The sequence below is a fragment of the Syzygium oleosum genome, unplaced genomic scaffold, assembly GCF_021117445.2.
Source record: "Syzygium oleosum isolate NSW1041296 unplaced genomic scaffold, Sole_v2.1 Sole_v2.12, whole genome shotgun sequence".
NCBI lineage: Eukaryota > Viridiplantae > Streptophyta > Magnoliopsida > Myrtales > Myrtaceae > Syzygium > Syzygium oleosum.
In genome coordinates, this window is record NW_026607496.1 from 6,503,849 (window position 1) to 6,517,746 (window position 13,898).

At 37.7% G+C, this 13,898-nt stretch overlaps 1 protein-coding gene across 1 annotated transcript; it reads left to right on the top strand.

Moving 5' to 3' along the window:
- The first annotated feature begins 6,974 nt into the window (after nucleotides 1–6,974).
- LOC115672225 (E3 ubiquitin-protein ligase RDUF1-like) lies at nucleotides 6,975–8,650 on the top strand. The gene has a single exon (XM_030594000.2). The coding sequence runs from the start codon at nucleotides 7,129–7,131 to the stop codon at nucleotides 8,263–8,265; it is 1,137 nt and encodes a 378-aa protein (XP_030449860.2). The 5' UTR covers nucleotides 6,975–7,128; the 3' UTR covers nucleotides 8,266–8,650.
- Nucleotides 8,651–13,898: the final 5,248 nt, after the last annotated feature.

Here is a 13,898-nt window from a genome sequence, read left to right on the forward strand (position 1 = left end):
ATTGGAATGGAGGGAAATATATATATACGACTAGGCGGTGGGGAGGCCGTTCTAGTGATTTCTGTACGCTTCCAGAACCGGAGGTGTCTCCCCGTCGTTGCTCAGCTCCCCGCTCTCGTGAGTCGTGACGTTTCCAAAACGATATAATGTGTCCCCCTTTCTTTTAGGGGTGGGCATCTATCCAGGATCGACTTTGGACCGGCCCAATCCAATCGGTCCTGATCCGGTTTCTAAGAGCGCGAATGGTAACCATTCAGCTCCAGAAATCAAATTCTTGCCAGAAATTGATTTTTGGAGGAGAAATCTGTTTGATAAAGCATGACTAATTATACTCCAGAAATTGATTTCTGGAACAGAAATCTATTTTGATTTGCTGATTTTTTTTTTCACCTAAAAAAATTTAAATTTCACTCAAAATGGGTGGTCACAGGTATTTTAAGCCATTTTGTGAAGTTTTAAAATTTTTTATTATTTTATTTTTTTGGGCACCTCAAAAAAAAAAATTTCACTCAAAGTGGGTGCCCAAATGTATTCTAAGCCATTTTCTGAAGTTTTGAAATTTTTGATTTTTTTGGGCACCTCAAAAAATTAAAATTTCACTCAAAGTGGGTGCCCAAAGGTATTCTAAGCCATTTTGTGAAGTTTTGAAATTTTTGATTTTTTTTTTTGCACCACAAAAAAATTAAATTTCACTCAAAGTGGGTGCCCAAAGGTATTCTAAGCCATTTTGTGAAGTTTTGAAATTTTTGATTTTTTTATATTTTTTGAAAAAAATTCACCAAATTTCCTATTTTCCCGAAATCTGACTTTTTTTTTATTTTTCTAGAAATTTTTATGAATTTTTCTGGAATTTTTCAATTTTTATGCATTTTCTGAAAAAAAAAATTAATGAGATCTCAAAATGTGTTGTAAAAGCCACGAAAAAGAGAGAAAATAGGGAGAATGCATTCTGGAAGAGAGAAGCTACAAAAAGTAGCTTATCTTTTTCTTGCCCAAAACTCATTCTGGAATCAAGAATGCATTTTGAAATCAAGTATTTTTAACAAACGCATTTTTATTCCAGAATGCAAATATTGCTCCAGAATGCATTCCGGAAATTTTTTAACAAACGCATTTTTGTTCCAGAATGCATTCTGGAGCAGAATTTCTACTCCATAATGGATTCCATGCGCGCCCTAAAAGGTCCAGATCGGTCCTTGATCTTGAGATCTTTGGACTTTATACTGTGCGGATTGATTCTCGATCATAAAAGTTTAGGGTTAGTTCAGGCTGGTTCAATCGAATCAATCATGTATATAAAATATATATTATCTACTCTAAACCTTAGTGCCTCGTCCTCTGTTCTCTTCTTTCTTATGCAGTTTAATTTGTCCGTGTAAATAAAAAGTATAAAAAAACCCAGCCCTACTTCGACCAAAAACAATAGAAACCATCTTCGCTCATCTCTACCTCGCTCGCCCGCCTCGGCCTCTCGCCTCGCTGCTCGCCTCTCTTTGCTTGCCTCGCTCACCTTGCCGCTCGCCTCTGTTCACTCGCATTGCCGCTCGCCTCACGAGCGCAGCTTAGCTGGACAAACATATTTTGTTAAGTATTAATTATATGTGTTGTTTATTTTGTTTTTAGGTGTTTGAAAGTTGAAGCAATCATTTAAAAACGAACAAGATATGAAGTTGTATAATTCATACTTTATATTACGTATTTTGAACTTTTTATGGTTTAATTGCAATTCATGTGTTCGTTTTCTTGGTTTGTTTCTTTTAGCAAGGGTGAATTTTATGTTATTACATTATCTTATATTTATGTTTGATATTTACCGGTGTTCATAATTTGGTTGCTCAATGTCGCATGGTTGTTAGATATGTAATTTGAAACAGTATGTTTGTCTTTTCAAGGAATACAAAAAATAAAACAAAAAAAATAATTGATTAGTTCCGAGTTGACCCTGGAATTGGATCAGACCCATAGTGTTGATCTGGTCTTTGGTCCCAGGCTCAATAGGGCCGATCCTCAATTCCAAAAATTGGGGATCAACACTGTGCGGATTGGTCTTTGAGTTATATTTTAGACCGGCCAAACCTAGACCATGCTCACCCCTACTTTCTTTGGCTTGAAATTATTGATTTTTTTTTTCGAAGTGAAAATGATATGAATGGTCTCTGAACTTAGGCCCAATGCGTAATGTGGTCATTGAACTTCTAATTTGTTCAATGCAATCCTTAAACTTTAGTCCCAATGTGCAAATGTCGTCCGTGAACTTTTGATTTTTTCAATGTGGTCTCCATATTTTTTGCACGTATTCAATTTAGTCCCTGAATCAGATAATCTAGGGACTAGAGGGACTAGATACTATCAGTTCAAGGACCACATTAAATAAATTAAAAGTTCAGGAATAACATTGCACATTGAGATTAAAGGTGGGGGGCCACATTGAACAACTTAAAAGTTCATGAACCACAGTGCGTATTGGACTTAAGTTTGGGGATCATTTGTGTAATTTAACTTCTTTTCAAACAAGTGCTTTTACTTTAAATTTATCTCACCAAAGTTTTAAAAATTCGTGGGAATTTTCTAATCAAGTCCCTAAGAGGGTTAATTCAAGCTAAACATGGGACTTGGGCCATGCCGATGCACAACGTGGCGAACATTTTTACACCGGCCGACAAGGCCGCTATAGAAGAGATTCATGCACAATGTTAGCTCAAATGGTTTCGGATTCTTACCTTTCTACCTCAAAATTACATTTTAATCGCCCATGTCAGGCGCAGTTGATTGGAGCGTTAGGGGGATTTTCAATTTAGGAATTGGAGGTTACTCGTTTATCAACCGTTTTGGTGTCATGAGAGACCAATGACTTGGACTTAACCGATTTGTGGCCGCGTCTCTATGTTGGTTCGCTGAATTATTTGCACAAAAATAAAATAATGAGGCAAATTTTTTCCATGGTAGCTTGTCCACAGAGAATTGTTTCCACATAAAACTCCAACGCGGTCAGAATGGCACATCAACTCGAATTGAGTGGAATTAGCGTTAAAGGGACTTGATTAAAAAGATTATGTAATTTAAATGGAAAAAAGAAATTAGATTACTCTCGAGACGAAAAATATAATTATTTCGGAATCATTTCCTAGTTCTTTACCTAATACTGAATTTCCACGCTCTAAAGGCCTTGGACTTGATGAAGATGCATGCTCTGATTATGATCATTTTAACTGGTTTTGATGTGGATCATTTTGAAGAAACTAATTGCGGTTTTTAGACAGTATGAGCAGATTTGAGATTAGAGTGAAAGTTTAGAATTTTCTAGGCAAAAGAAGTTCGAAGAAAAATTGGAATTAAACCTAAAGTTGGGGAGTTTTCAGAAAATTAGGCCCTCTCTCCCTTTCGTGAACCTTTTCTTAATTTTACCCTTCTCCATGTCTCGGGTGCTTGTCGCATCCTCGACATGGTATTATCTCTATGTCCGCTCCGCCGGCAGCTCGGACATTGTCCCAAGATTTCGTCGTCCGAGGGACATGTCCAAGGGCGACACACGAAGCCCGTGACTCGAAGGCTGCGATGGCGGGCGGCAGGCGAGTCAAGCTTCGAAACTTCTAAGGCTGCCGCATTAAAGCGCCGAGGTAAGCTGTAAGCGGCGTGTCTCGTCTTCCTACTTGCTTAACTGTGCCAAGATTCAGGGCTCACCTTGCTGATCATGAAATGATTCAAGAACTCCTCAGACATTTGGCTAAAAGAGGGAGGACATCTTGCGCAACTTTAGCATCGGGTGCACCACGAACCGTCGTCGTCGTCATCATCGCCTTCCGAGTTTCCGCACAGTCCCTTGGATCTTCCATCCCGTCTTAAGATCCTATTGGCATCTCGAAGCCTTGCAAGAGCTGCTCGTCTTCTGATAAAGTTTCCAGGGCTGCGTCGTACGTAAATCTTCCGCCTTCTTTTTCCAGCTCTCGTTGGCTAACCGGCAAGGAGACCTTCTCGGGCAGGCTCTCGCCGGTGCACCCCGTCTCGCGCCTTCATTCCGGGGAGAAGTAGCCTCGACCTTGGCCCATTGGATTCTGTAGCTCATATCTTCCATCGCAGCAGAAGTCAAGTGGTGTTGGGGCGTTTTGCTCAGCTATCCCAACAAGTCGTTCACTACTTCCTCTCTCAACAGTGAACAGCTCGACATCAACAGGTGGTTGGGTCTGATCTTTCCTCATTTCCACCAACAAAGGGATTGGTGTTCGTCAGCGTGATCATGATATTGACGGGGGATCTTGCTCATCTGCTCTTTCCCCAAGTTTCTTCGAGAGGATGCACGAGCAGAAATGGTGGATCGAGCAACCCATCCATTGGAAATCTACGAACGGAAGAGAAACAGCCGCTGCCTTGTGTCGTGGCAACCCCCAATTTTTTTTTTTTTTGTTAATACTACGAAAAATTCGAAACTGGTACATATGTCACAAATTTGCCAAAACTAATTTTTAACTACAAAAAACCCTAAACTGATACATTCATGATAAATATACCTCAAATTAGTACATTTGTGACAAATTTGCATTCCGGTAGTTTCCGTTGAATTGGATTAATACCATGAAAAACCACAAACTTATACATTTATGATAAATAAAGGGTAAAACCTGAAACTGGTACACTTATTAATTGTCACGTGTCATCCAACTTAGCAATTTGACAAAAAAATTTAACGGAAACCAATTGAGGGTAAATTTGTCACAACTATACCGGTTTGGGATTTTTGGTTGTCAAAAACTTAGTTTGAAATAAATTTGTCCTGGGTGTACCAATTTGAGGTTTTTGGTGATATCAACTTCTTCTTTTTTTTTTTCTAGAGATCCTTTTCATTTAATAGGAGAAAAATATATGATTTGAGAAATATTTTTCTAAAAATCATCGCTTGTAATAATTAGCCAATAAAAAATATTTTCATTATCGACAATAATTCATATATAAATACCATCATGAATGATTAAAATATTTTTTATTCATTTATTTTTGTAAGCAATATAAGTGGTCATTTTTAGATAAACGTTTTTCAAATCATTCATTTTCAATAAACAAACGGAAGGTTTCTAAATTTATGCTTGATTTCTATTTTCAACATTGAAATTTTCCTTATTTGCTTATAAGGTAACTAACAAGGAAAAAGTTGATTTTAATTAATGTTTTCTTTGTTAAGCAACTAGTTTAGAAAAATTCGTGATTTCTGATATACTATTTTTTTTGTTCGTATCACTTCTAATCACTTCTTTAAATATCGAATTAATTCAAATTAAGCACAACATTCGACCAAAAAAAAAATTAAGCAAATCATTCCTTAACATGCCCCAAATAAAAAAAAATGATGTTATTTGTGAATGTCCTCGGAACACTTATCAATCATGCCTAATCAATAAATATCTTCATTCATTCATTATTAATAAGAGGAAGACAATGCTCTGAAAATTAGTAAGTTTTATTGATTTATCTTATTCGAACCTAAACTGGTACACTTGTGACAGATTTACCCCAAACTATTTTTTTGACCATAAAAAACCCCAAACTGGTACATCTGTGACAATTTTACCCCGAACTATTTTTTTGACCACCAAAAACCCCAAACTGGTACACCTGTGATAATTTTACCCCGAACTATTTTTTTGACCACCAAAAATCCCAAACTGATACACCTGTGACAATTTTACCCCGAACTAATTTTTTAATATTATTTTTTTTTATTTTTCGAAATTTTTTAGTTTTTCTTTTCTTTTCTTTTTCCTTTCCTTTTCTTTTTTTTTTCCTTCATCTTCATTGGACCAACAATGGATTGTTATATTGTAATTGATACCACAATAACGTGACACGTAACATAAATGCTACATTTTGACCTAAAAAAAAACATAAACACTAAATGAAAGACTTTCTTTTATATGCATGAATTTTCATGACAACCACTTTTTTCTACATTTAAATGTCTCACGTTTTATTTATTATATATTTCAAGTGATCATATTGATTTATGAATCGCCATGCACATATAATATCTCTCATCTTATATATAAAATATACTAATTTTGTAAATTAATCTGTTAAATTAAATTGGCAAGCAAGATGTATATAAATTGTTGATTAGCTGTACTCCAAGCTTAGGTAACAAGCCTACGTTGGACCCCATCAGTTTGCCTATCCACTTGCACCCAAAAATAAGAAAGACACGACAACAATATAATGCCTTTTTCGCGAGACATTTAAATGTAGAAAAAAGTGGTTGGCATGAAAATTCATGCATATAAAAGAAAGTTTTTCATTTAGCGTTTATGTTTGTTTTTTTTTTGGGTCAAAATGTTGCATTTATGTTACGTGTCACGTTATTGTGGTATCAATTACAATATAACAATCCATTGTTGGTCCAATGAAGATGAAGGAAAGAAAAAAAGAAAAGGAAAGGAAAAAGAAAAGAAAAGAAAAACTAAAAAAATTCGAAAAATAAAAAAAATAATATTAAAAATTAGTTCGGGTAAAATTCGCAATGTTCGCATTAGGGTTTTTGGTGGTCAAAAATAATTCGGGGTAAAATTGTCGGGTGTACTGGGTTTGGGGTTTTTAGTGGTCAAAAAAATAGTTCGGTAAAATTATCACGAGATGTCTGGTTGGGGTTTTTTATGGTCAAAAATAGTTTGGGGTAAATCTGTCACAAGTGTACCAGTTCAGGGTTTTTCGTGGTATTAATCCAAATTTTTTTTCGGAGACAAAAGCTAAAAAAAAAATGTGTTTTTTGCCTTTTTGGGAAAGCGAAAATCAATCCATAAAAAAAAGCACAAAGGGCAATCGAAAAAAAAGGCTTAATCGCCACGCTAACGCCATCCATCTTTATGCCTCCCTATTTCGCTCTCTCTCTCTCTCTCTCTCTCCTCTCTCCTCTCGATCCCCGCGAAATTAGGGTTTGCTTCTTCTGCCCCCCGCCCCTTTCCTCCTCCTTCGATTCGCGATCCCGCAATCCGTCCGCCATTTCCATATCCTCGCCCTCGATCTTTCTCTGAAACCGATTGCTTCTGCATCCCGATCCCTTCGTCTCCAGGATTCGACCTCCCAAGATCCGCGGGCTTTTTTTTTAATTTCCCCGGCGAGTCCCGAGCTTCGGCGTCGGCCGCATCGATGGCGTCCGCGGACTACTCGTACTGGTGCCACCGCTGCAGTCAGGTCATTCGGGTCGAGACCCGCGATTCCGGGTCCGTCGCCTGCCCCAGCTGCGGCGGCGGGTTCGTCGAGGAGCTCGAGTCCCCGTCCTCCGCCGCCGCCGCCGCCGCCGCCGCCGCCGCCGCCGGCCCTCCTCCGCGCCACCGGTTCCCCGCGGCCGCCATGTACCCCGGCAGCGGCTCCGATTCGGACTTCGCGCCGCGGCGCAGGAGGAGGAGCGGCAGCGACAGATCCCCTTTTAACCCGGTTATCGTCCTCCGCGGAGCGGCCGACGGCGGCGGCGGGGACGAGGGGATTGCGGTCGAAGGAGGTAGCAATTACGAGCTGTATTATGATGATGGTTCGGGTTCTGGCTTGCGGCCGTTGCCCGCGAGTATGTCGGATTTCTTGATGGGTTCGGGGTTCGATCGGCTGCTTGATCAGCTGGCTCAATTGGAGATAAATGGGATTAGGAGGTTAGAGAATCCCCCGGCTTCGAAGGCTGCTATTGAGTCTATGCCCGTGGTTAAGATCATCGGGAATCATATAGATGCCGAATCGCATTGCGCTGTTTGTAAGGAAGCTTTTGAGCTTGATGGTGAAGCTAGAGAAATGCCTTGTAAGCACATCTACCATGCTGATTGTATAATGCCTTGGCTTTCGATTAGGAATTCGTGTCCCGTGTGTCGGCATGAATTGGCGAGTGATATACAAAGCAGTGTGAGTAATGTGAATGATAGAGATGGGATTCGAGAGGAGGATTCGGTGGGGTTGACGATATGGAGGCTCCCGCGAGGCGGGTTTGCAGTGGGGAGGTTTACAGGGGGAAGGAGAGCTGCTGAGAGGGAGTTGCCCGTTGTTTACACTGAAATGGATGGTGGTGGGTTCAATGCAGGCGGGGTTCCAAGGAGGATTTCGTGGGACTCAACTAATAGGAGAGCCAGAGAGAGGAGTGGGTTGCGCCGGGCATTTCGCAGTTTCTTTTCATTCTTTGGGAGGCTTCGAACTTCATCGCCCAGATCAGATGCTGATCCTGAACCGGGGTCTACGAGGAGAGGTCACTTAACTGCTGTATTTGGTAGATCCTCACGGAGGCGCGGCCAAGTCTTGTTCTAGCTTAAGGGGAATCAGCTGTCAACTTTTCCCTCATCTTCAAATTAGTCTGCACTTGATGGTGCATTTGGCTGGCTCAATTTGATGCGTGGCAAAGGTTGAAAATTTGCACAGTTATTGTAGATAATAACACCAATGGAAGTAGGATGAAGAAACTCTCTTTTGAAGGTCATCTGTTTGAGGAGTAAATTGTGTAAGGGTGCGTTTCCACACAAATTTTGGCCAGAGCAAGTAAGAAGTTTCCGATGCAATGCATGTAATGGGCTTTCAGAGGTAGAGAATAGGTCATTGTACATGGCTTCAGCTCTGCCGACAGCTATATTAGAGGAACTCTATCAGTTTTTGTTGGCTTAAAAGTTATGAAAGCAATTTTTAACCTTTTCCTCCATTCTAATTTATGAAAGTTCCTGTCCATCTCTTGTGTCCTTTCTAGTTCCATTTAAGATACTATTTGGGTATTCTAACTTAACGCAACTTGATGTTTATTCTCCTAATAGTTGTTTGTATCACTCATCCTGTACAATTTTTGGGCCATTATGAAGGTCTCTACGTTGTTCTGCCGTGTTAGTTCCTCGCAGAAATTGCCTCGAGTTTAGTTAAGAACCGAGGGCCTCTTTATGTAAGAATGAATGGTCGCCTTTTATAAAATGAATTCTTTTATACGAGTACAACTTATCTACTCTAACTTCTACGAGATGGCTCCCATTAATGGTCAAATGCTTGTGTTATCTACCTTAAGTTGTGTATTTTTTCATAATTTGATCACGATCTACTTTGTTTAACTAACTGCTGTTAGATAGGTCCCATGTATGTTCAATTGCTGCTATGAAATGCTTTTTCAACTAATTGCATTGACTTGGTTTGTGACTAATGATACTGGAACATGATAAGTCATTTGCGTTGGTCTTCTAATTGCTGATCAGTGCTATTAGTAGCTAATTAGCAACTTCATCCTTTACAAGATATCCTTTCAGATACTTCATTTTAGTACTTGAGATGATAGTTATCGATTCTTTGGGCAAGAATTCAGAGGTTGCAGTTTAACGGTATATCTGGCATAAACTAAACACTTTTTCCTACCTTACCAAAAAAAAAAAACACTAAACACTTTTTCCTTTAGCAATAGAAGGGAAACGTGACTGTGTCCATTGACTTAGAAAGGCAGCCGTGAGAATTTCGTGGTGTTACCATCACAAGTCTCCATCTGGTAGCATGTCCACATTCAGAAATAAGCTTGTCATAGACTGTGTTTTCTTTCACCCAAAAAACACTTCATTTGGTGTTTGCTGTGTTCAACTCCTTTAATTAGATATAAATTATTAAGTACTGTTGATGAAATTCAGATGCTTTTGCGGTTCTGACTTATTTTGCTTAAGTAATTAACTAAGGTGCTGTCAACCAAGAAGAAGCTCCTAGGTACTATTATGTCTGCTAGTTGCCTGCATGTACATTTTCATGGCCAGATAATATGCTTATGCAACTACTGGGTTCTTTATGATCTGAATAAAGCATCAAATTCTACACATGAACATTGAAGAAATTTTTGCATTGGTGCCCTTTTCTTTCTTTCCTCCTAATTTTATTTATTTGGTCCATGCGTTAAAGCACCTCGTTTAGAGGACTGATGAGAAGATCGACAACCTTAAACTTGGGGTTATGGGGTGATATGTTCCAGATGGTTTAGCCATTAATGCCGCAGACTACTTATTTTAGTCCATAAGTAAAACCTGTCATGTGATTCAAAAATCAGAATTGAACTCTACAATACATTCTTCACTGTCCTTTCCCATTACGTGAGATTATGGTCTCCCTTAAGCAGTGCATTTGACAATTAATGGATGGTTGGAAGTATTGCATCTGGCGGTAGCATAGTGCTACTGCAGCTGTTTTGCAGGCAATGCCATCAGGTCAACTCGGCTTATGTAGGTATGTCTTCGAAAAACCACACCATTAGTAGAATTTCTTCTTCTTCCCCCTTGGTTTCTGTCTTCTGGTTGTAGCCATCACTAACTGGTGTAATCAGTCTGATTCTTTCCCCGCGTAATCTGCATCTGCTTTTTCCATCCTCTGAAATTTTTCTTGCTCCTCTGTTGACTTGGACGTGGATCTTATTCAATGATGTGACTTTTTGAGGAGTTTTGTTTCTCTGTTGTGGACCGACATCCCGATTTCCACGGTTGTGTTCATCGCTGCAATTGCTTTTTCTGGACTTACTCAAAGCAGTGTACAAATTGCGGGGAGAACTGGAAGTGCTTCTCTTTACTCACAGAGAGACAAGCCCGACTTCGATGCATCCTTCGTTTATCATGCTTCTACAAAGAATTTCTTGCATAGGGACAGTGAAATCCTCGAGCAATTATCATGCTAGCGCTGGTTTGCCCGACAGTAGCTGCCGCCGGAGAGGGAGTTAGGGTGGACTTCAACATTGAGGGCTGGTTTGGTTGCATGATATAAGATATCGGTTCCTGTTGTGACAGCATATTGAATGGAGTGTTGGAGCCGCAATCCATGAGGATAGCGCTCTGATGAGAAGGAACGATGCCGTCGGGAGGTTATTTATACCGGTGCTGATTTTCTATGCTCTTCACCTTGATGACTTGTCTTTTAACATGATTATTCACATTTGACATTTGACTACCGGCATAGAATTTCAATGTTTATGGCATGAGAACCGTTTTTCTCTTGAAAACTTTTTTCAACAATATTATCAATTTTTCGATAAATTCTAAACATTCCTTAAATACAACGTGTGTTTAAGAAAAAGTGATTCATCATAAAAAGGTTAATAACGAAAAATCTCAAATTGATACACATGTGATAAATTTATCTCACAAACTTCAAATTGGTACACCCGTAACGAATTTATTCTATGTTAGTTTTCATTAAATTTTATCATTAAATTATTGAATTAAATGACACGTGGTAGTTGATAGGTATACCAGTTTGGGGTTTTACCCCTATGTTTATAACATTTTTATCAATTTGTGGTTTTTCATGATATTAATTCAATTTAACAAAGGGTAAATTTGTCACAAGTGTATCGGTTGGGGTAAATTTGTCACGGATATACTAATTTGGGGTTTTTTGTAGTCAAAAAATTAGTTCGGGTTAAATTTGTCACAAATATATAAGTATGGGTTTTTTCGTGGTATTAACCCTATTAAAAAAAAGGTGCTTGTTAGAGTTTTGGTTTCTTGATTCGATTGTGTTTATTTAGCTCGAAGAGCCCTTCTATAAATCACGTCCATGCAAAACTTCTATTCTCTTTTCGTATAGGACTTTGGCCATGATGACGCTAACTTATATTTCTTTTTCTTTATTGGGAAAAAGCTATCAAAAATCCCAAATTATACTTACTGTGACATATTTATCCTTAATTTTTTGTGACATTAAAAGTCCCAAACTAGTTTATTATGACACATTTACTCTAAATTTCTTTATGTGACATAAAAAATCTCAAACTTGTACCTATGTGATACATTTATCCACGTCAATGTTTCTTCAGATGATTTTTCAGTCAAAATGGCGTTGTTTTTATTTCACTTAAAACACGTGGATGTCATTTCAACATGTTTTGTTTTTCGGCATCTATGTAGGCAAACTTTTAACATGCTCATTGACGAAATTTTGACGGATGGTAAATTTTTCACACAGGTATACGTCCAAAAAAAAGTTTAGAGTAAATGTATCACAGTAGATATAATTTGAAATTTTTTGTGACTTTTGCTCTACATTATATTGTACATGTATTGAATTTTTTTTCTTTGGAATAAATTCTATTAACTTTTTTGTATCGTTTTGAAGGTTTTTATGATAGAGTACAAGAACGACGAGCACATGTTTAGTTGGAAATTCTCCTTTTTTTCCTGTCATTTTTCTCACTTTAAAATAAGATAGATCGAGGAATGATAATACAAATAAGGGATAAATATCACAAATTGTCCATGAATTTTAATCCAGTATATAATGTTGTATTTGAACTTTTAATTGTGTAATATGATCCTTGGAGATTGGCCTAATGTGTAATGTCATTCTTAGGTTTTTAATTTGTTTAATATCGTCTCTGAACTATTGGTATATGTTCAACGTAATATTTAAACTATATGAAAATATGTAAAAGTTCAGGGACCAAGGTTTCCACTGAACATTTGACTAAAGTTCAGTAACCATATTAAACAAATTAATAGAGGCGATATTACACATTTGACTAAAGTTCAAGAATCATATTTAACAAATCAAAAGTTTAAAGGTAATATTGCACATTAGATCAAAATTTGGAATTATATTTTAGTTATTTCCACTTCCTAAATGACTAAATCTACCCCATTCACACTAAAAAGACAAAACTGCCCTCAATCTTTTACTTTCAATTTAAAGTGATTGCCCCACTTCTTATTTCTCTTTTTTTGGTTTTGTTATTTAAGATAGTTACCGCAATTAAACATGTATTGTTTTTTAGTGTATTAAAGAAAAGTGCATTATAAGATATTCCTATAACTTTTTGCATACTTTGTGTAAAATTATCTGGCTAATAGTTTAAAAAAAAAAGACGTTCTTTGGTGTTATATAAAACTGAAATGTCTCTTCTTCATAATTGATCTTAGAGTTAATACCACGAAAAACCTCAAACAGGTATACCGTGACAAATTTACCCCAAATTATTTTTTTGACCACAAAAAACCCTAAACTGATACACCTGTAACAATTTTACCCCAAACTAATTTTTCCCCTGACTGGTATACCTATGACAAATTTACCCTCTATTAGTTTCCGTTAAATTTTACTGTCAAATTGCTAAGTTTGATGATACGTCATAGTTGATGGGTGTACAAGCTTGGGGTTTTACTCCTTTGTTTATCACAAGTTTACCAATTTATGATTTTTCGTTTTATGAATCCAATTTAACAAACACTAACGAAGGGTAAATTTGTCACAAATGTATCAGTTTGGGATTTTTAGTAGTCAAAAAATTAGTTTTGGGTAAAATTATCACAAGTGTACCGGTTTGGGGTTTTTGGTGGTAAAAAAATTAGTTCGAGGTAAAATTGTCACAAGTGTACCGATATGGGATTTTTTGTGGCAAAAAAAATAGTTCAAGGTAAATTTATCACAAGTGTTAGTTTTGGGTTTTTGGGGTTAATTCCAAAAAAAAGCACCAACTTTAGGTCGATGGACAATTTTGGCCCAAACTTGTTTTTGTTCCATAAAAAAGCATCAACTTTAGGTCGAGGGACAATTATGGCCCAAAATTTTTTTTATCCCGTAAAAAAGCACCAACTTTAGGTCGAGGGACAATTCTGCCCTAACTTTTTTTTGTCTCGTAAAAAAACACCAACTTTCACTTAAATCCCAAATCTGGCCCTTATTGACTTAAAACCATTGATTTTCCAACTTGACTATTCCACCTTAGCAATAAATCCACGTGACTTGCTGACTGGATTTAAAGCATTATTCATTGTCTTATTCTCTAAATCACAGCTTGAAGAATAACGGTGAAACTGTTCGTCTCCTTCACTTCACCGGCAAGTCAAAAATATCTCTAGATTGAATCTTTCTGGCCAAACTTTGTCGTTTTGTCGTAATCTGAAGCTGTAGACCACCGTCCGTCAACAGACGCCATGGAAGAGATTCGCCAG